At 33.5% G+C, this 24,688-nt stretch overlaps 1 protein-coding gene across 2 annotated transcripts in view; it reads right to left on the reverse strand.

Annotated features, from left to right (window-relative positions):
• Positions 1-24,688, reverse strand: part of URI1 (URI1 prefoldin like chaperone) — an 83,458-nt gene that overhangs the window by 37,365 nt on the left and 21,405 nt on the right. For both annotated transcript variants that reach the window (XM_025425273.1, XM_025425274.3), the window contains one exon: positions 7,855-7,889. In XM_025425273.1, coding sequence (XP_025281058.1) covers positions 7,855-7,889 — 35 coding nt within the window. The remainder of the gene's footprint in view (positions 1-7,854; positions 7,890-24,688) is intronic.

The following is a 24,688-nucleotide window of genomic DNA, read 5'->3' on the forward strand; positions in this document are numbered from 1 at the left end:
TGTGCATGTGACTTCAGACTTGTCAGTTATCACGGGTACCTGTTTCTTCACTCATTGGCATTCTTTTGCTCTAAGAATAAAATGAGATGTGAATCTGAAGAAAGTTTTAAAATTATACAAAAACACATCACTCTAAGTGTGAAAGAAATGCCCCAAGGTACCTCCTAGTTCAGTTAGCTTCAGGCGAAGAGTTTACAGGTCAGTTTAATTTTATTTTCTGAGTTCTCTACAACTGACACATATTTTTTGTGACAAATCAGAAAGGAGGGGCCTTTCAGAAAAGATGAGTTTAGCTATGCTAGGTTTATAACCAACTTAAGTTTTGACTGAGCCAGTTTCTATTTAATTCTACTTTGTAAGTATAGTTTCAACTTTCCAAAATATATTTTAGAAAAAAGAAAACTTTTTGTGTATTGTTTTCTTAGAACAGTGACTCATAGCCCTGTCTGGTCCCTGATAGCTATGAGAAACTGATAAAAACACTAGATCCTTTCCTGAGAAAAAGTCCTTGAATTCTGCATATAATTTCAATAGAAGCCACTCAGATCCCTTGAGGTCACAGTTTTTTCTAAAGAGGTCTTAAACAGTTTAAAAAAAAAAAAAAAAAAAAAAAGCAATCCTGGTTTTAAGGCCATCAAATATGTAAAATGTTCAAAATTATCTTCAATTCTGTTGATTTAAATAAAAGAAAAATAGGAAAACCATCCCCAATTCAGTCATGAGTTCAATATAAGTTAATAAAAATGTTAAATCATATCATATCATATCATCTCCATTTTTTTACTGCCTACATTTTCCTTAGTCATACAATGACACTCACTGTTGTTAGAACCTATTAGAATTTAGACTTTTGTATCTCAAAACAAGAAAAAGCACCCTGGATTAGTATCTTAAGTGATCTGCCTCTCAGTCAAGCACTGCTGTTGCAATATTAACACCTTCATCCTCACATGGTACTCTTCCAAGCTTGAAAGCTTTATTGTATGAAAGAAAATAAAAAAACTCAAAGCGCAAGGAAGTGTAGTTTTCAAACCCAACAGAGTTAAAATAGGGATGAAAAGTCATTAGGTATGCCAAGTCAAATTGGGCTGTAGCATTAATCAGATATTCAACTGGACTTAAGGCTGGTTGTTGGAAATTGTAAATCAATTTTTATGATGGACAATGAAAATACACAAAGACTACATTCTAAATGAAGAGATGTAATTACAATTTTTATGAAATCTCTAATTTTATTTTTAAAATTTCTCTATTAAAAAATTCCCCACAATGCATTTGCATTTCATTTTCAGAAAAGCGTCAAGTAAAAAAAGAAAGAAAGAAAGAAAGAAAGAAAAAGAAAGAAAGAAAGAAAGAGAAAGAAAGAAAGAAAGAAAGAAAGAAAGAAAGAAAGAAAGAAAGAAAGAAAGAAAAAGAAAAAAAGAAAAGCGTCAAGTATTAAACTAATGGGATTCTTACAAATCATGATTCAGGCGCACCTATGTGGCTCAGATAAGCATCTACCTTCAGCTCAAGTCATAATCCCAGGGTCCTGGGATGGAGTCCTGCATGGGGCTCCCTGCTCAATGGGAAGTCTGCTTCTCCCTCACCCTCTCCCTCTGTGTGTGTGTGTGTCTGTCTCTCTCTCTCTCTCTCTCTCATAAATAAAATCTTAAAGATTAGGGAACTACTAGAAGTAACAAATTCTAGTAACAATTTAAAAATCATTAACCTTAAAAAAAAAAAGGAAAAAAGCATTTACAATTTGACCTTGGTGACAAAAATAAACATGCAGAATTAAAAAGCTGAAGGGAATGAAACAAAATGTTTTAAGAGGGAGAATTAGCTTCTTTTTAGAATTACGAGTAAATTTATCTTTAATTTATGTTTTATTTATCTTTATCTTCATTTCTTTTTTATTTCAACCTTTCTATATGTAAGTATGTAGTCATTTTATACTCAGGATAAAAAATTTTGTTCTTAAAAATATCATCCTTAAAACATTCAACTTAATCTTTTTCTTTTGCAAATCAATTTGCTTTAAAACATCACATGCAAAAATTGCAAAACTTAACTTCTCAAACCCATGTACTAAAATACCATGCCATTAGGAAAGAAAAAAAAGAAAACTATGCAGGAACTTAATGACAGGGAATGGGATTTATATATATGATTCCTCCCTCTTGCCCTTGTCCCTAGGGACACTTTCATAAATAAGTACAGAGATTCCATCAACAAAAGCATATAAAACCTTCAGAAGGTTTGGAAGTTGCTCTCTACTCTACTGGGGGTAAGGGTGGGAGGGGCAAACAGAAGGTCCTATACAAAACAGTGACTAAAAACTGTGGTCAGTTAAATGGGGACTCTGAAAAACATGGTTTCCACATTTACCTACCACTGAAAAATGAAGTCATCACTGTGAATAATTTTAAGTTTTAAAGATATGCAAATCAATATTTCACAGATTATACATAATAAAATGAAACAAATTTTATGTAAGTAAATGAAGGCAAGCCAGGAAAGCACTGTTTCAGGTAATTCCTGAGAAATATACCATAAACTACAGCATTGTTATAATGAAATAGCTCGATGGTTTTGTGGGGCAGAGAATCCCTCAAAACATCAGATACACATATCCATCCATCCAACCACACTGATGAAGAACTGAAAGAATTCCAAACATATCTTCATCTGTGTTTTTTTTTTTTTTTTTTGAAACTACTTAGGTATGCTCTCTTGGTGATTTCCCATTATATACTTTGACTATAACCTATACTAGAAACTAATTATTCTTTTCCTCTAAACAGCATTCTTTGTCTATTTTTTCTTTGAAAAATAAAAATGCCAAGTATTTGCGTTAGAAGTCCTCTCTGAAAATTGTTGTGATGAGCAGTGGGTTCTGTTTGTAAGTGCTGACTCACTAAACTGTACATCTGAAACAAATATTACACTATATGTTAACTAACTAGAATTTAAATAAAAATTAAAAATAAATAAATTCTCATGCCCAAGTGTTTCAGCATTTGTAAGCCCAAATTTAAAGCTATTCTCTCCGGGACGCCTGGGTGGCTCCGCGGTTGAGCATGTGCCTTCGGCTCAGGGCGTGATCCCAGGGTCTCGGGATCGAGTCCCGCATCAGGCTCTCCGTGAGGGCCTGCTTCTCCCTCTGCCTGTGTCTCTGCTTCTCTGTGAGTGTGTCTCATGAATAAAATATTTTTAAAAAAATAAAGCTATTATTTACAAAATTAAATGTCTGAACAATATAAAACGCCTTTTTACTTTCACTTAAATCTACTTCAAGTAATTACATAGATATCTTTACTACTTAAAACTCTTTAAAGATAATCTGAAGGAAACAAGACAATGAAGATTTTATAATTCATATGCATACAGTTTATAACAAATAACGCCTAACAGAAATATGACGTGTATGTGCCATACACGTATTTCATTAGATTCTCACAAATCAACAGAAGTAATGTAACTTTCTTCTTGTGGGATATAGTCAATAGAGTAAGTACCTGTGATGCATTAAAAATGGCCATAAATTCTTCCTCACTCCTCCCACCAACTGGAGTCATTTCCCACTCTGACCAATACAGTGTGGCCTCGCTGCTTCCATTCTTGCTGCCCTGAGATCATCATGTAAAGTGAGCCGATAGAAGAGCACATGGAGAGAGAGGCCTAGCTACCAACCAGCACTGGCCACTAGACTTGGGCATAAGGCCATTCTGGACAGCCCAGCTGCCCCAGCCACCAAAAAGCTGCAACCATGCAAATGAGCCCAAACAAGAGTAGCAGAACAACACAGGTAAGTCAAGCCCTACTGGCACATCCACAAAGTCATATACAAAAAAATGTTGTAGTTTTAAACCACTAAGTTTTGGAGTAATTTTATTAAGGAACACTTAATAATGGATGTAACAGCTTAGGAAGGATATATTTTGCGTTGTAAAACCATAGTCTTAGTAAGGTCGCCATTATTTATTTTTTAAAAATCCAGTACCAAAGTTTATTTGGTAACTCTAAACCTTGGACATTTGACACGAAATGAAATAAAGGATAAGAGTTAACTAATAACTGAGAACAATCTCCAAGGATGAATTAAATGAACAGCATACAGCCTGATTTCATTTTTGTCAGAAAGGGTGGGAGCACAACCTATAAAAATATATGGATGAATACACATGCACACACACATATACATACACATCCTTTAGGCAAACAATTTCTGGAAACATTTATAAAGGACTAGCAGAAAAGCACTTTATAATGATAACTGGGGATAAGTGTGGGAGAAAAACTACACTCCATTTATACCTTTTAGAAATTCCTAAATTTTGAACTATATAAATACACTGCCAAATTTTAAATTTTTTAGTATAATTTTTTTAAAGTTTCAGGTCTTAAAGAACATATACTTAAATATTTCCACATGGAATATGTTATCAGGTGCACTGCAAAAGCACCATAGGTGAGGGAAGGGGGTAGTGGGATAGGCTGTTGAAATGCACCAGCTCAGATGACACCACACACTGATAATTACTGAGACTGAGCGATGGGTACATGTGGATTCACAACACACACACCTTTCGTTTGAAATTCTTCATAACAAAAAGTTATCTAAAAACATTAACGTAAAGCTTTAATAATACTGCTTAAAAAGCCATCTCTCCATCAGGATAAAAGAAGATAATGGCATGAATACAAAATATTCAGGAATATTTATAAAGCCTTGGTAAGTTTTTTTTGTTTTCTTTATTCATATGACAATTACAATTTTCAAAAAAAATTTCAGAGCTACTTTTAATATTTGTTGTCAGTCTGGGTGTTCTATAGATATTATCTCAATCTTCAACTTAAGTAGTATCATCACTTTACAAGTTAAAAACTGAGAATCTTAGTAATTCTCCCAAGGTTACAGTTAGTAAATGACAGGATTCAAATGTAGGTCTGTGACTCTGAATCCCATGCTCTTTAGGGAAGAATTAAAAAGATAAAAAATTACAGATAATCTACAAACAGAATAATCAAGCCCTGGTGGATTAAACAGTTGGAAGTATATCCATATTTTAATAAGAAAATACTGTGTGGATATTATAATACCTTATTTCCTGAGTTAAGTAAAAAGGATTTTAAGAAAAAACAGTTTGTGTTAAATTTTTTTAATCTTCACTAAATTGAAAACCACTATTAGCTCTAAAAGTGTTGCACAAATTCTCAACTATTAGGCTCAAATCTCTCCTTATTATTCATTATTAACTAAACAAATATTATAAATGTTTCTCGTTCACCAAAGTTCTGGAATTGGAATTAATTTTCTGGAAGTCATTTTTTTGGCGCAGATCCTGTTTGCCCCAGGCCATTTTTACTCCTACTTTTCTATAAATATTTTTGCTTCCTGCCTTACATTTTTTAAAAAATTTAATATCATTTTAGGAGCCTCCAATGTTCATTACTTGTCCCTTAAATAAAAGAATCTTTTAAAATTGCACAAACAAGTATAAACATCACTAGCATAAGAAAGCATCTTTTAAAAATCATATTTTGCATTTCTTTATTCTATTGATGTGTATCTCATGAAGAAGGCAGCTTAGCTATGTGAATTGTATTTTAGACTGGGCTAAAACCAGGGCTAAAGAAAACTGAAAAGCAACATGCTTTTAAAAGCAGCATGTAAGACACCCTTAAGAAGCATTCCAGCTTCTGTTCTTCCTTCCTAGCTCTCTGCAAATAGCACAAAATTATTGTGATTTCCCTGTTTAGTGTTCGACTATGAATTCCTCCATGGCAGGGTCGTTCAATTCCAAACAGCAACATAATACTGGCATATGGTAGGAACTCAATCACTGTTTGTAGAATTAACAGAATAAAAATATCACAAGAATTCCACAATGCTCCCAGATAGCTATTTCCTGGCTTTCAGAGGAATGGAGATACTTTGGTTTCAGTTTTTTAATATAATAAATTGGTGAGTTCACTGGCCATTTAGACTCTAGCAATATCAGATCCTCATTAAAAACAAACAGAAAAGTCTGTTTCCTGAGCCCTAATAGAAATGATTCTGAGGAAAAAGCAAGTTTTAACTGGAAAAATTATTTTAATTTTTGAATGTATAAATAAGGTACTATATTACTTTAAGATAGGTGTAGGTAAATATCTAAGCTTCTCTAGTTTGGAAAGCTTTGGAAAACTGGAAACTGAGATTGAGAGTCACATTAACCTGCTCTGAAATAAATGTCCTATTTCTATTTGTCAATGGTTACCAGGGCTTGGGCACAGCTATAGAATCTGCAAACTAAAATGTTATATATAATTATATATCTTTGGTCGTCATTTACTCAAACATTTATTAAGTGCCTATATTATGCCAAACACAGTAGGAGGTGCTGTGGATTAAAAAAAAAAAAAAAAATGAACACATGTCCCTCGGCCTTAAGGAATTTTCAGTCTCACAGGGAAAGAGTCTTGCAAAACAAACCAGAAGCAAGTTATTCACACATTTGCTTCAATTAGTATCTGTCCTTAGTGAATCCAACCTTTTACTGATTTCCTGAATTTCTTACCAAACTAATAGAGAGAAGTCCACATGAATAAAATTTCCCCTGAATTATTTGTAAAATAGATCACTTTGGCCAAATTAGTGGGAAACAGAGGGCTAAAGGGGAATGGTTAATTCTTTGGCCAAGTACTTGAATTTCAAGTTTCAACCTGGACTGAATATATAATGAAAAGCGAATGTCCATCATGGAAATGTTGACAGACTTACACCACCAGTAGATGCAACTACAACACTGCATTTATTGAAAATTAATGAAGTCCCTGAATTTTTATTTATAAAGTGGATATTATTAGTTTTAGATTATTTTCTGCAAGCCAATAGTCAGAATTTAATAAGATGATGTGTACAGATTGTACCGATTTTCACTCTTATCCACCGCTTGCAGCCTATGTGCATTTAAACCAAAAAACATTTGATATACACTAACTATAAATTATTTCCTTGGAGATCTCTCAGGCATGAAGAAAAAGCCTCTTAAAATAAATTTAAAATATTATATGCTTGATGGTGTATAACCAAAGGTTTAATCTCACCACTAAAGGGGCAGTTACCATGATTTTGCAATAACCCTGCAGACAATAATCAAGACAGCTCCTGTTGTTCTCTCAGTAAAATCTTCGTAAACACAGCATGGATATATTGTAATTTGATATCTGTAAGATCAACAGCTATACCTCATGACAACTCATAATATAAGATTTTATTCACCATTAAATTGAGCATTTTTCTCAGAAGACTTAGGAAAGTATGTTATTTACCAAGCATTGTCCTATTAACTAAAGATTAGCACATTAAAATAGATATGCTTTCTTTCTCTCTACACTCTGAAAAAAGTACAGTCCATAAGAAAGCTCAGAAATGTAGGCAATTAATTAGATTTTTCAAACTTCAGGGAAATGTAGATATTTCCATCAGTATTTTAAAACAACTGATTTCAAATTATTATTCTACTACAAATATACGAATATTCCCCAAATACAGCCCTCTGCAATTAACCAGGTTCAAAAACGTCTCAGTTGCCACCTTATAATGATATTAATATTATTCTAATTTGAAAAAAAAGAAAAGAAAGGAAAAAAGAAGGCAATTAGAATAAACACAAATGGTGACACAATTTCAGGAAATCAGGGAACACATAATTCAGTAAACGGTGAAGGACAATATAAATTAGTATCAAAAGCATTCAAAATGGAGATTACTAGAAGAATTCAATTACGGGTTACAAAAAATAATAATAATATACTTTATTTAAATACAAATAGATGACCCCCCATCAGTATTTCAGAAATAATATAAAACCATCTTTCACTCACCAATGCTGGATTTTCTCTTGGCAGTTAGTGACCACCTGTCATGAAAACAGATAACTACTCATGAAAAAACAGGGCTATACACAAAGCTACAAAATCAGTGTATCAGAAAACTAGAACAGTGGCTTTACAGATTTAATAGCATCTCAGTATACATTTTTATTTGTCAAATGCACAGAGATGTGACTGTTAGTTTTTAAGCAGCACACTTTATCATAACCCCCTAATGCAAGCTGATAACTGCAGAACAAATTACAGCCTTCCGATTCATACTTTGCTACAAAACCCGCTTCATAACTATTAGGTGACATATGATATAAGATAACTAGTATTTTGTACAATCTACAGACCTGCTTTCAATGTTACATATTTTGTAGAATACGCAAATGTTATAAATAACAAAAAACCAATGCAACATCAACATTTCATCACTAAAAAAAAAAATGACAGTAGTAAAAATATTTTATTTTGTCAGTATATCTCCAAATGTTTTCACCTGTAATTTTTATTCTGACGCATTAAAAATGAGTTCAGTGATATTTTTCTACTAACATTTTCAAGAAGAAATACTTGGGATAAAGAGATGCTCTGAACAGCCCATTTGTTCCCTCACTGAATTATGGTAAAATTTTAAGCACTTAATAGCCATTTTAAACTATGTTTATAATACAGAAACAATAAAATTAAGTACAAAAGTTATTTGCTTTCCTTAAAGACAGTTCAGCAGATTCTCAAAATTGAGGGGAAGGGGAGGGAGAGAACAACGCTAACCAATGAGGAAAAGAGACATTTGAATGGCAATTTTAAAAATAACACTGTTATCAAAGATCATGAATTGTTTTTAAATTGCCCACTAATAAAAATTTTAAACAAAAATCTCAAATACTACAACACCATTTGAGATACAGAGAAACTAAGGGATACAAGCCAAAATGCTCAATACAAGGCCATGTGAAAAAGACAGCAGCATCATCTGGTTTGAAACACACTGCTTTAGTTCACCATTCTAAACACCAATATTGCCTCTTGTCTCTCTTGCTCAATGTTTCACCCAAAAATCACAAGACTTTGGGAGGGGGGGCTGTCACTAAATTCCTATTATAACATTTAATTCCTGAAATAAATGTCCTCCTTTGGTACATTTTAAATACTAAGGCAGCAATCCTGTATCAAAATACATGCTGTAATCAGATACCCAACCATACTACACATTAACTCAGCATAAAAAGTCCGTTTTAGAATGAAGATCTCTCAGTAAGTATCAATCACATAGCAACACTTAATAACAGTGGTAATATATAATAGAGTACTGACTTTACATCTGGAAGAACCAGGCTAAAACTACATCAATCCATTTCACTGTTTCTGATTTGGCAGTAATTATAAAATAGACAAACAGAATTAAATGTAAATTGAAAAAGAAAAAAATCTTCATGAAATCCTTTTCATAAAGTTCCTCTTTAACAACCCCATTAAAAGATGAGACCCAAAAAACAGTCAGGATGCTTTCCAATCCCAATGCATGTGTTTCCAAGCATGAAGTGAGCCAAAAGCACAAAAAGAAAAGCCCTGCAAACCATAAGAGCAGAATGTTCATTAACCTCTACATGATAATCCTTTCGTAGCTGCATATTAACTAGTTACATATTCATAATCATTTACATTATTTAAAGGACCTTCGATGAAATTTTCTAAGCAATATCCATTAGTGACAGTGTTAAAGGTTATAGAAGATAGTCTACTTAATGTTTCCAGGAAGCCTTTTTAATTAGTAAATATGTAAATTTGGCACATATGCTTTTTATGTTTAAAAAACAAGTCCCTAAAAAAAAAAAAAAAAAACAAGTCCCTAGTAGAATGGCATGTGTTCTTACATCACGCCCCATGGTCTAGTCTCCACTTTGCTTTAGCTATCTTTTCCCCACCCTACCCCCTAACCCCCTTCCCTTTCCTAAAGTAGTCTCCCCAAGAACAGATATTAAAGGATAAAAAAACAAAAATCCATTTCACAATTTTTAACAAATTTTCACCATCAAAATATTGTTTTACATTAAAGTCTTTATTAATTACTTTCAGGATTTAGAACAACAGAGACTTCAGTTAGGTGAAAACAAAGGTATAGGCTCTGTATTCTGAGCATCAGAAATAAAGGAAAAGGTGAGAGAGGCAGGTATGATAATACCTAGAACAGCTTTCTGATAGGACTACAGTTATCTTTGTTTACATGAGTTTTATAGCCTGCTTACTTCCCAAAACCATTTAAACCCAAGCAGTTATACTGTTTATTTTGAAGGATCATTCTAGTTCTCTTGTCTTTTACAGCAAGTTATTCAAAAGAAAATATTAGTAAATTTCTACAACTTCAACTGTCAAGGAAAATTTTAGAAGAAAGAAAAATCTGATTATTTAAAGTGGAATCCGCATGGGTTAAAAAAAAGTATCTAATTTTCCTTCAGAAAATGGACTCAGATTAATTCCTTTAAGTATTAAATAAAATGAACCTGCTTCTGTAAGAAACTCTTGAAAAACAAAGCAAAACAACAAAAAGCACTTCATTACTTTGTTGTCCTTCACAGAAGCTTTTAAAAGTAAGATGGCTACCAAGCAACAATAATAGTTTTTTAAGTTAAACCTGCCCAAACATGCAACTATTACTCCTGAAGAAAAAAATCTTACTGAATCATTTTCATAAAAAGAATTGGTTAGTAGGCTTCAACTATTAAAATAATTGACCTAGTAAATTCTTTAATGTGACATAATCGCACTTAGAGCCAGAAACTTATAAATAAAATATGTGCTTATGCAGTAGCACAGCACTAAGACCACAGCAAAGAAAAAGGACTATGAGTTGACTTATCACTTTTTAAGATACATTCTATCATTAGGAGTCTTTACCAACAACCCAGTAGTGAGAAAGTCCGTGATGCACTTTGTAATTCAAAACTGCCTTACCCTAGGAGTAGTAACAATGGTATATGCCAAGACTTCATAAGATGAAAATCAAGCTACCACAGTTCACTAAGGTGGGTTACAACCTCTCCTTAAAGCAAAGAAACCCATGTTCAAAACTGAAGTATCTTATCCAGTATTATGCAACTCTGCCCAGGAACTGGCATGAAATCAAATCAGTTTTAGAACCAGGCCTATCTAACCTCAAAGCCCATACTCACTGGATTGGACTATCTCCAACCATCATGCATCTTACTGGGTAACAGAAGAAAAGCAGCTATTTGCATCTACGGTCTTTCTTTTGTAAAACACTGACTGCTGCTGCTACTTCTCCACTTCATCCACAAACCCACATGCACACATAAAGATCTTACGAATGTCAGTAAAAGCAAATAAGCTTGAATTCACCAACTGTCTAATAAAAACCCTCATTTCTTCTGATGCCTCATACAGCTCTTAGGTCAAGTGACTATAAATAGATTTCCCAAGCCCCATATACTCCTGTGCATTGAGGGGCGGGGGGAAGGAGAAAGGCTAGGCCTCTAATTACTATCACATCTCATCATATTTTTGAGGCAGTTGTTACTGAGTTAGATGCCCAGGATGACAACGGTAGACAACAAGCCCAACAATCTCCTTTCCTTTATGTCAGTGTCTAGCTAACATACATGCAAGTTCTGTTATGAAGGTTAAAGTAATACTTGATCAATTTTAAAGTCAATAAAATACATGGAACATGGAAATAACAATTCCTCTGCTATTTTTCCTCAGAAGTAACTTTCTAAAAATTATTTTATAGAGGAAGAAATGAATGATTTACCTTGTATAAGATCCCCATTATTTATTTCCATTTGTGCTATTTATTTTGGTAAGAGACCACAAGGGGGCATCCACCCGTGAGTCTTCCCTGTTAAATACGGTGCCACGTTAAAATTAGACTGGAACAGAAAGCCTGAAAGGGTATGCTTGCATAAGTCTCCAATGATACTTCTCTCAAAAAAGCTCCACTTCACTTCTAAAACCCCCTTTAACTCTATTTCGATTTCAAATTCTCCCTGTACGGGTTGATACACAGAATAATAATCTGAGGATTGTATTAATCAGAGCTGTCTAAATTTATACAATGTACTGCTCTTGTTAGACTGTCTTCAGACAGACCGTCCAATTTTGAGTTTTAAAGCTGCTGCTGAATCAAAAGGAAAAAGTATCAGCGGTGGCTAAAACCAATGGATACTACACATGTACTGTTATCTGACAATTACTTAAATGGTTGAAAATAATTTCTTCAAGGACATATTGTCAGTTAATTACATAGACGTATAAACGTCATTAGCAAAGTATACAGAGAGTGTACTTCAACAAAACTAGTGAAATATTACAAGTCTTCTTAATAAGCTCTTTGTAAAGAAGGAATTGACTATAGGCTCTTAAAATAAAAACAGCAATAAATAGTAATAAACTGCAACAAACTGAGTATTTTTACATAAAAATTTCAAATGAATTTACTTTCTAAATATGCTGAAAGTCAAAACTACCAAAACTGCTACCAAAAGTTTAACTCCAATTATATAGAGCCACTTGTTAATAACACTTAAATGTCCTTATTCAAAAATGTAGTTAGGATGGAATCAAAATGATCACCTTAATCCTTTTACATTTACCCCGGTTTTCTCCTACACAGGCTCCTAATGCACTCTCACATTCGAACTCAGTCTCTTTATACACAAATACTAGATTACATCTAACATGCTTTGGTACTGTACATCCCACCCCCTTCATGGTTCCAACTACAAATTAGGGCTTTTTTTTTTTTTCTTTCAGTTATTACTCATAATACCCTGTATAAAGATATAGTTTTGTCACACTGGAAATATTAGAGACTGATAACATATGCATCCAGCAATATGTCTAAAAATGAAGACTCTGATGTTTGGAGGGTTCTGTTTTTAGGATTACTTGAATTGAGAATCCAGGAAACTCTAACTGTACTGGCTGAAAGCCTAATGAGTTATTATGGGTCATGTCTACTTAATTCATCAATGTACTCACCTGCCATACGGTAAGCATGTATCAAGACCTTTTTAAAAAGTACAGGTCTACCATCACCTAGCCAAAAACCTCAGGAGTAGATATGTTTCTCAATTTAGAACTTTCATAACAAAGTAATACAGTACACATAATATACATTATGAAAAGCCAACCCCCAATGAAACCCACTTTGAATCAAATACAGTAACACCGGCAACAAAACATATGAATATTCAAAGTAAGTGGAATAAGTGCCTCACTCAAATCAGCTCCAATCAGTTTGTCAACAAATGAATATGCCACATACTTAGGCATAACTTTGTTTTCGGTGCTTTTTAGACTTCTGAATTGCAGATTGGGGATTGTGACCTGTATTTCTGAATGTGAAATAATGCCTGAATTGCAGCTTGCATGCCTACTGTTTTACCAGAGATACCATTTTGTCTCCTTCTCTTGTACTTACATCACTGATCCATTTTGAATTAGTTTTGTATACTGACCATTGACTGCTGAGTTTGAGAAAATTGAGGATATTGTCATCTAAAGGTTCATAATCTGAGGCTTAATTTATATTATCATCTTTATCATCATTTCTGTCTAGTTGAGCTTCATTATAGGTCAACAGAAAATAACCAAATTAAAGCCCAAAGATTTGAAAAACAAAAGAACTGAAAATACAGAAAAGACCAATAAGAGACCTGTAAAACATTGTATAACTTAAAACCCAGAAAGAAAGAGCAAATGTGATAGAAGCAGTATTTGACCCTACCATGACAAGATTTTCTAAGGTATCAGCCTACATTTAAGAAGCTCCAAGAACTTCAAGCAAGAGAAAAAAAATTACATCAAGGAACAATATACTTACATGAATGAAAACACCCCCCAAGAGAGAAAATTCTCTAAGCAGCAAGAAGAAAGAGCAAGGAGGAAATACAATGCCTTCAAAGTAGCAACTAGAAGCTACAGCAAACTTCAACAAAAAATGATGGAAATCAGAAAATAAGGTAAAATCTTAAAGTGCTGAAAAATAACTGAAAATCTCTAATTTTGTAAAGCAAATAGATCCTCCAACGTGAAGGAAAAATAAAAACATTTCCACACAAAAAAGAATTCTTCAACAAATTTTCACTAAAAGAAATACTACAGGTAATCACAGGATGTGATGGAGCTGCTAGCTAACGCCAAGGTGATAATCATTCTGCAATATATAAGCATATCAAATCAATGTATTATTCACCTTAAGTTAATAGAATGGTATATGTCAATTACATTTCAAAGAAGCTGGGGAAAAGTGCTACAGTGGCTATTTAGAGTAACATAAAGGCAGAGAGAACTAAAGGGCAACTGCACAGGTAACTTTAAAAAATAAAGGTAAATCAGTATTGATCACATGGAACAATTATATATAGTATTGTGCTTAAAATAGAATTAAAACGCATGAAAGCAATAATGCAAGTAGGATGAATAACAACAAATAGTCGTTGTGATTTCTAGGAAAAATTACCCTAGTAAAAAAGGATAGTAGAGAGCTACAGCATAAAGTACACAGCATACCTAACACTAACATATATATTACTTATCACCACAGCTAAAAAAAAAAAAAAAAAAAAAAAAAAAGTATAAATGAGCTCACAGAGAGGAGAAAATGCAGTATGACACATCTGATTAAATCAAAGGAAGGACCAAACAAACAAATTAATAAAGCAGAGAAAAAAGAACATAAAAGTAGGTCAAACAGACCCACAAGGAGTTACCACTTCACACTCCTTAGGATGGCTCATAAGGAAGGAGGGAGAGGGAGGAAGGGGAGAGGAGAAAAGAGGAAAGGAAGGGGCGGAAGAAAAAAAAATAAAAATAAAATAAAATAAATAATAAAAATAAAATAAAATTTAAAAAAAAGGAAGGGGCAGAAGAAAGGGAAGAGGGAAGGGAAGAGGGGAGGGAAGGGAAGGGAAGGGAAGGGAAGGGAAGGGAAACAAGTGTTAGCAAGGATGCAGGAAAACTGAAACTCTTGTGCACCAGCAGTGGGAATGTAAGATGGCACAGCCACCATGGAAAACACTAAGGTGGTTCCTAGAAATCAAACACAGGATTACATACGATCCAGCAATTCCACTTCTGGTTATGGACCCAAAGGGGTTGAAAGCAAGGTCTCAAATATGTCTGTACACTCACAGCAGCATTATTCACAATAGACAAAAGGTTAAAGCTATTCATTCATGTCCATCAATGAATGATTAACAAAATCCAATGTATACATACAATAGGGAATACTATTCAGCCTTTAAAAGTTAGGAAGTTCAGAAATTTTTTTTAAAAAGTTTAGAAATATACTATAATATGGGTAGACCTTACAGACATTATGCTGAGTAAAATAATAGTCACGAAAGGGCAAATACTGTAAGTGTCTACTTATGTGAGATCCTACAGTAGTCAAATTTATATGGACAGAATGTAAAATAGTAGTTGCCACCACATGGAGGAAGGCATAACAGAGTTACTTCCTAATGCATAGTTTGTTTTATGACATAAAGAAAGTTCTGGAGATGAATGGTCAGAATGGTTGCAAAACAATCTAAATGTACATAATGTATCTGAAATGTACACTTACAATTATTCAAATGATTGTATGTTAGACATATTTTATTCCAATTTTAAAAAGAAAAAAAGTCAAGTAGAAGGGTGACAGAATGAAAGTATTTCAATAACCTCCTAATATAGAAATTAACTAAGTAGCCTAAATAAAAGGGTATTCAGACTGAAGTTTTAAAACCACAACTATATGCTATTTATATATTTTTTTATTTTTATTTTTTAATTTTATTTATTCATGAGAGACACAGAGAGAGAGAGAGAGAGGCAGAGACACAGGCAGAGAGAGACACAGGCTCCATGAAGGGAGCCCAACGTGGGACTCGATCCCAGATCTCCAGGATCACGCCCTCAGCCAAAGGCGGCACTAAACCGCTGAGCCACTGGGGCTGCCCTATATGCTATTTATAAACAGACATGCTAAACATTAACAGATTGAACTTAAAAGATATATTATGAAAAGAAACAAAACCTAAATAAGCTCATGTAATCATACTAATACTCAATGAAAAACTTGAAAACAAAAAGCATCAGGAGAGATATGAATATTTTAGAATGATAAAAATATCAACTCACCAGTAAGTTATAACAGTATTAAATTTGTGTGCACCAAACAACACAACCTTAAACAGTATAGAACAAAGGATGGATAAAACAGAGAAAAATATAAATTCACAACCCTAGTGGAAATTCTAATACACAACTAACTCTTTGCAACTGACAGAATTAGCAAATAAAAAAACTCACCAAGGATATAAAATACTGAACACTACATGTAACCAACTTGAGCTAAGAAACATAAAAAACTCAAAAACTGCAGAACTCATTTTCTTTCCAAGTAAATTATGGAACACGGACTAAAACAGATCATATAGTGGGCCACAAGGTAAGTCCTAAATTTCAGTTTTGTAAGCTGTGTTCTCTGACCAGAATAGAAGTAAATACACTGTCATACTCAATGTTAAGAAATTAACAGATTTCCAAATGGGCCAATGAACAAATCACAATAGAAATCAGAAAATATTTTAATTGGATGACAATGAAAATAATACACAAAATAGTATACGTAGATACGAAATCATCACCTTAGGTAAATGGTACGAAAACTTAAAACTCAAAATGCATATGTTACAATGAAAAGCAAAAATCAGTGACTTGATTTCATCTCTACCAGCTCTCATCTGAAAAAGCTAGAAAAAAAAATCATAACCAAAGGGAAATTTTTAAAAGGAAGATTAAAACAAATAATGATAAAGGGACTCAACTTACTAAAGAAAAAAGTCAAGAATTGCTCCTTAAAAGATTGATAAAACTGATAAACTCATAGAAAGACAAATCAAGGAATCAAGGAGAAAACCACATGCACACAAATTGCAAATAAAAGGAACTTTTAAAAGGATATCATTACCAAATCTGTAGATATTAAAAAGGTAATATTATGAATAACCCAAGGCCAATAAATATGAAAACGCATAAAGAAAAATTCCCTAAAACCCCATTTCTAAAACTGACACAATCAGAAATAGAAAATATGAATAGTCCTTTTACAAACAGAAATTAAGACCATATTTTAAAATATCAACAGGAAGACAATACTAGGTCTAGACAGCTTCACTGATAAATTATTTCAAACACTTAAGTTACAAAACAATACCAGTAGTACACAAGTTTTTTTTTATAAAGTGCACAAAAATGAGTTATTTTATGAGGCCAATATAACCCTGACACCAAAACCAAACATGATCATTACAAAAACAAAACGAAACAAAAACTACTACACACTAATATCCCTCATGAACACAAGATGCCATAACAAAATATGAAATTTGATCTGACATTATATGAAAAGATAAACACATAACAATGGGACTTTTTTTCCAGAAATACAATGGTGTTTCAGTATTTTAAAAATGACATTAACTCAGTGCATTAACATCTCAACAAAGAAAAAGCAGGCAATAAAATTCAACATCTATTCATGATAAAATGACCAAACTAGGAACAAGAGAACATTTCCTTATTTTCATAAAGACTACCTACAAAAAACCTAAAGCAAACATCATTTGTTTGATAAAATATTTAAAGCTGTTTCCCTGATACGCAGAACTAGATAAGGAAGCCTACTATCACTACTTTTATTCAACATTGTATTAAAGGTCATCCATCAGTCAATAAGAAATAAAATAACTAGAAAGAATAAAACTATTATTCAGACAATATGCCTGTATACATCTATACACAAACTATCAGAATATAGATGTAACAGTCAACATATAAAAATCAAGCATGTGACCACATATCAGCAAAAAACAAACAACAAATCAATTATAAAATGCAATTAAAAGTAACAAATATCAAGGAATAAATGTAAAATACATACAAGAATGATATACTTAAAAGCCAATACCAGGGGACCGTGGGTGGCTCAGCATTTTAACGCCTGCCTTCGGCCCAGGGCATGACCCGAGTCTGGGGATCGAGTCCCGCATCAGGTTCCCTGCATGGAGCCTGTTTCTCCCTCTGCCTCTGCCTCTGTCTCTGCCTCTCTCTCTCTGTGTCTCTCATGAATAAATAAATAAAATCTTAAAAAAAAAAAAAGCCAATACCAAGAGAAGAACTAGAAATATACCATGTTCATCGATTAGAAAATTTAGTGTAAAAACGTCATTAGTCCCCCAACTAATCCTTAGATTCTCTGCATACTAAACAAAACCACAAGTTATTAAGTACCGAAAAACTGATTCTAAAATATTCATGAAAAAGCAAAGGCTCAAGAATAGTAAAGGCAATCACAAAGATGAACAAAGTTAAAAGAATTTTCTACTAGATACCAAGGCCTAGCAAGACAATATGGTATTTATGCCACTATAGGAAAATACTACAATAAAATAGAAGAGAAAAAGGATTACACATACATGATTTACCTAATTTGTGAAAAAGACATACTCAGTAAGGAATTAGAGCTATACCTTAGGAGTGCTACACGCTAGGAATAAGAGCAATACTCAAAGAGATCAAAAAAATTTTCAACTAGATGCTAAAAGAAAACTTTCTCATGTTTGAAATTGTAACATCTTCTAGAGTCTCTATCATTTTTCATTCCAATGTCTGGCATACAATAAACAATTACAAGGCAGCCTATGAAAATAGGAGAGCAGGTGATGAAAAACCAAGAGTAAAAATAAACAACAGAAAGAGACCCTCATTTGATTTACATATTACACTTATAAGACACTTTAGAATAAATATATTCATGAAAATAGAGCAAAGGTTGGAGACATCAATTCTAGAAGCCCAGAATCCACTTAAATAATGTGAAAACAAATTCTGTAAATAAAAAATACAATAAAAAAAAATACAATAACTGAGACTACACATTTAGTAGGTAGGTTTACTAGCAGATTAGATACATAAGAAAAGAGGACTGTGAATAGGAACAGACTTTAATAGAAAGTATCTAAATTGACATACAGAGCAAAGGAGGATAGGACCAAAGATGAAGCAAAAATCCTAAAGCAGATAAAAGAAAAAGTATACAAATTCTTCAGACAAGGAAATGACTGACAGAAAACTAACAAATGAAGAAAAGTCAAAAGATAACAGAATGGCATATTAAAAGTGTTGGGGGGGCAGCCCCGGTGGCACAGCAGTTTAGCGCCACCTGCAGCCCAGGGCGTGATCCTGGAGACCGGGGATGGAGTCCTACATCAGGCTCCCTGCATGGGGCCTGCTTCTCCCTCTGCCTGTGTCTCTGCCTCTCTCGCTCGCTCACTCGCTCTGTGTCTCTCGTGAATAAATAAAAAATAAAATAAAAATAAATTAAAATAAAAATAAAAAATAAAAGTGTTGGGGGAAGGAGTCAACAACCTACCAGCTTAAAATAAAATAAACATGAAAACAGAATGTTTAAAACTATAATAATCCTAATGTTTCTGGGTTAAAAACAGATGTAGAGGTAAAATACATGACAATAAGAGAAATAAAATAGGGTTGGTCAATGAAATTAAACTATCAAAAATTAGGGGCCCCCGTGTAGCTCAGTCAGTTAAGCATTTGCCTTCGGCTCAGGTCATGATCCCAGGGTCCTGGGAACAAGCCCCACATGGGGCTCCACATCAGGCTCCACACTGGGCATGGAGCCTGCTTAAGATTCTCTCTCTCGCTTTCATGCTGCCCCTCCCCCTGCCCTGCCTGTGTAAGCACACACTCACTCGCTCTCTCTAAAAAATAAAAAAATAAAAAATAAAAGAAGTCAAAGGTTTAGGAACAAAACTAGTGAAATATTACAAGTCTTCTTAATAAGCTCTTTGTAAAGGAATGGACTATAGGCTCTTAAAATAAAAACAGCAATAAATAGAAATAAACTGCAACAAACTGAGTATTTCTACATAAAAATTTCAAATAAATAAATAAAATCCATAAACAGGATTTTTTTTTTTTTTTTTTTTTGCTATATTGCTTTAGTATTTCTTTAAAACAAAAGGGGGCAGCCTCAGTGGCCCAGCAGTTTGGCGCCACCTTCTGCCTAGGGTGTGAGCCTGGAGACCCAGGATTGAGTCCCACGTCAGGCTCCCTGCGTGGAGCCTGCCTCTCTCCCTCTCCCTCTGTGTCTCTGCCTCTCTATCTGTCATGAATAAATAAAATCTTATAAATCAATCAATCAATCAATCAAAAGGAAACATATTTAGGGTATTCTGACCTCCTAAAAAACAGTCATTATTTTAAGATACAGTAAATAAGTGAGGAGTAGCCAGAAATGAACCTAAAAACTGAGTCAGACAACACACGGGTCTCAAATCACATTTTACTGACCCTGGATGTTACACTACGTATAGTGGGACTTAGGATGATAAAAGTGACATAATTCTATTTACATTGCTTAAAAAAAAAAAAACTCAAAAATAGGTAGAAGGGGAGTAAGAGTAGAACCGTCAAGACCAGGTAGCAATTACCACCAGATAAGAAATGATACCTTGAAAATGGCAGTGGAAATAAGAAATACCCAATTCAAGGAATTAAACATATTGTTCTCTAGGTTTTGGCCACCTTATTCTTCTAGTCTTACCTCTTTTTGCTTAATATCTTAAATTAAATTGAGTAATACTCTGAGAAAATAAGACTAGTTTATAAAGCAAAACTAGTTTACCCTTCAAACCAATAATCACATCTCTAGGACTTCACATGAAATCACTTAACTAATGAGAAAACATACAGAGAGTGATCCACTGAAACACTATTTGCATTATCAAGAGACTGAAAACCACCAAACATCCATCAAAAAGATATACCAGCTGAATACCTGACAATATACCCACACAACAGAGTACTATGCAGTCATAAATATGAAGAAGATCTCTCTGAACTACAGTAATTCTTAAGTATAAATTTAATGAGAAAAACAGGGGCAAAATATAACATGCTCCCTGGTGTGTAAGAAGGTGGGAAGGAAGGTAAGAGTATATCTTAAATTTTATTTTTAAAGAAAAACAGAGGGAGGAGAAACTAGAATTTTTTTTTTTTTTTTTTTTTGAGAAACTAGAATTTACTGAGAATATCAACTGGGATAGGTAAAAGAACAGAATTAATTACTCAGTATATCTTTTGATACAATTGTGATTTTAAACCATATAGAAGTTTTATGTACTCATAAAACAAAATTGAATGAAACTGATAAAAAATCAAACACTATAATTCAATACAAATAGAAACTGTACATCAAATCCAAAAGATAAGTGCACAGAAAAAGTAGTAATAACTCAAGCACTTTGAGATCAGTAACCTAACTCTACACCCTAAGGGGTTAATTCTATAACAAATGGATCTTCAAGGAAATCTTGAACTTCACAGGATCTGCTGTTGGCAGTGATGTTAATGTAGTAATTCTAAAACTATTTTGTGTATATGAGGGATACAACAAAATAGATATCGACACTGTTGAGAACCAAAGTTTTAACTATGGAAGAAGAGAAATTCAAATATAGATGGCAGACCCTGTGGTAACAGATCTGAAAAAAGTGTCAAGACCCACAGAACAGTTGTAGTTTTCAACTTTCTTTTTTAGGTAGTTCTAATCATTTGCAAAGATTGGCATTTCATGACTTCCTTTTTTTTTTTTTTTTTCCTTAATATTTTTTTTATTTATTCATGAGAGACACAGAGAGAGAGAGAGGCAGAGACATAGAGAAAGAAGCGGGCTTCCTGCAGGGAGCCCAACATGGGACTCGATCCCGGGACTCCAGGACCATGCCCAGGGCCGAAGGCAGGCACTAAACCGCTGAGCCATCCAGGGATCCCCCATTTCATGACTTCTTAAATGTCTTCCAAAAAATAAAGAAAATTTACTTAGTAAAAGAATAAAATTCATTTTACCTTACAAATTGTTATGAGTACAATGAACCTTTTTACAAGTCTAAGGTACATTACAGGATCCTAGTGACTGTATGTTTCCTATGTCTTATTTCATCACTCCAGTAATTATACTTCATGATTATTATTTCTAACCATGCTTTAAAAAAAAGGAACTATATAATAAAACATTTTTAAAAATCATGAAATCACTTACAAGGATACCGCAACCAATAGAGAAAAATTATCCTTCAGTTTCCTTACCGTATTGTCCAAAGTATACCACCATCTTTCAAAAAAATATAAAGGCCTAGAGATACTATCTTTGTCTGTTTTTAACAATTCAGAAATCTTCATTTTCTGTCCATAATGGCAAGGAGAAAAAAAGCGATAAAGGAAGATATTTCACAATTATTAAATAAATTAGAATATGAATTTTAAAAATGTCCACTCTCTTGACCACTGCTGCCCAACAGAATTTTCTTTGATGACAGATAGCTTCAAAATCAGCACTGTCCAACACAACAATGTATGGCTATTGAGCACCTGAAATGTGGCCAATCTGACTGAGATTTTTAAATTGTATTTAATTTTAATTCTTTTGAATTTTAAATTTAATACATGTGGTTAGTGACCACCATATTTGCACTAGACAAAAATCATGGTAAACATAATAATATAAATTAAATCTCAGATTATGAATCTTCAGATGACAACATCCTAAATTTTCTCAAACTCAACAATCATGGGCAATATACAAAATTAACTCAAAATGGATCAGTGATGTAAATATAAAAGCTAAAACCAGAGAAATCCTAGAAAAAAAGCAGATATAAATCTTCATGACCCTGGACTTGGCATGTGCTTAGATATGACACTAAAAGCATGAGCAACAAGAGAAAAAAATAAATAAACTAGATTTCATCAAAATTAAAAACTTTTGCAAAAGGACATTATCAAGAGAATAAAACAACAATCTGTAAAATGGGAGAAAATATTTGCAAATCATATAACTGACAACAATTTAATACCTTAGAGGACTACAGGACAAAAAGACAACCCAACCTGAAAATGGGCAAAGGATTTGAATAGACATTTCTCCAAAGACGACATATGAATGGCTAATAAACACACGGTAAGATACTCAACATCCTTAGTTATTAGAAAAATGCAATCAAAACCACAATCAGCTCAATACCTATTAGGATAGCTATAATCAAAAATAACGGAAAATAAGTGTTGGCAAAGATGTGGAAAAATAGGAAACCTCATGCACTGCTGATGTAAAATTATGCAAATGCTGTGGAAAAACTGTTGGGCCCTTCTTCTTTTCAAAAAGTTAAATATAGAATTACCATATGACTCAGCAATTCCACTCCTAGGTAGTACCATGAAGAACTGAAGACAAGGACCCAGATACTTGTACACCAATGTTCATAGCAACATTCCTCTTACAAGAGCAAAAAAGTGGAAACAAACCATGTTTGAACAAGCAAATGTGGTATATACATACAATGGATTACTATTCAGTCACAACAGAAATGAGGTTCTAATACCCAACATGGATGAACCCTGAAAACATTAGGCTACATGAAATAAGTCACAAGAGGGCAAAGGTCATACGATTCCACTTATATCAAACACCTAGAATTGGTAAATTCATATAGACAGAAAGCAGGTTAGAGGTAACCAGGGGCTCAAGAGAGGGGAGAATGAGAATTACTGCTTAATGGTTACAGACTTGAAAACACTGTTGAAAACACTGTTTTGGAAACAGTGGTGATGGCTGCAACACAGTGAATAGAATTAATGCCATGAAAATGTATGGTTAAAATGGCAAATTTTATTTCGTATATATTTTATTACAATAAATAAGATTGTTGGAATGAAAGATCTCTAAATTCTATTTTTTTTTTCACTCCTACAAGTTTGTAAGCTTCTTGAGGTCGGCCTAAGGGAAAGACAGCCAAAAGGGATCTTTGATCGAACCTTGGACAGAAACGAGCTATAAAAAACATTTTTAGAAAAACTGAGGAAATCTGAGTATATTAGATAGTAACACTGTGTGTGCCAATATTCATTTCTTGGGTGTGAAAAAAAATACTATGTTTACATAAGAATATGACCCTGTTCTAATAGAATAAGTGCTTAAGTATTAGAGACATGAGGACGTCTGCAACTTACTTTCAAATGGTTCAACAAGAAAAAAAAAAGAAAAAATATAGACATATAAAGAAAAATACAAAATATTACTGATAACTCTAAACTATTCTTTAAACTTTTCTGTTTTACAATTTTTCAAAATAAACGGTTGTAGCTTCAACAAGAAAAAATTGCCCGGGATCCCTGGGTGGTGCAGCGGTTTGGCGCCTGCCTTTGGCCCAGGGCGCAATCCTGGAGACCCGGGATCGAATCCCACATCGGGCTCCCTGCATGGAGCCTGCTTCTCCCTCTGCCTGTGTCTCTGCCTCTCTCTCTCTCTCTCCTGTGTGTATGTGTGTGTGTGTGTGTGTGTGTGTGTGTGTGTGACTTTCATGAATAAATAAATAAAATCTTTAAAAAAAATAAAATAAATTTAAAAAAAAAAGAAAGAAAAAAGTGCCCGAGGGCAGACTAAAAAGATTGGTACTCAAAACCAATGTGGAGATGAAGGAAAGAATGACACAAGCTAAAAGATTTGGAAACCCATACTAAAAACATTAGATGAGAAGACAAAATCAAGCACGTATAGTTAAAGCATAGACTCTGCATCTCCTGTATCCTTTCCCCACTAGTGTTTTGGAACTACTCTTGTTTTGAACTCTGCTCTGGAGGCCTAACATGATGCAAATGGGGCTTTTTTCCTCTTGAAATATTGTATCATAATGTTTATTAAGAAATTCCTAAAGACTGAAACCAAAATTGTTTTTTCTCACAGCACAGG

This window comes from Canis lupus, chromosome 1, assembly GCF_003254725.2.
Source record: "Canis lupus dingo isolate Sandy chromosome 1, ASM325472v2, whole genome shotgun sequence".
NCBI classification, from domain to species: domain Eukaryota; kingdom Metazoa; phylum Chordata; class Mammalia; order Carnivora; family Canidae; genus Canis; species Canis lupus.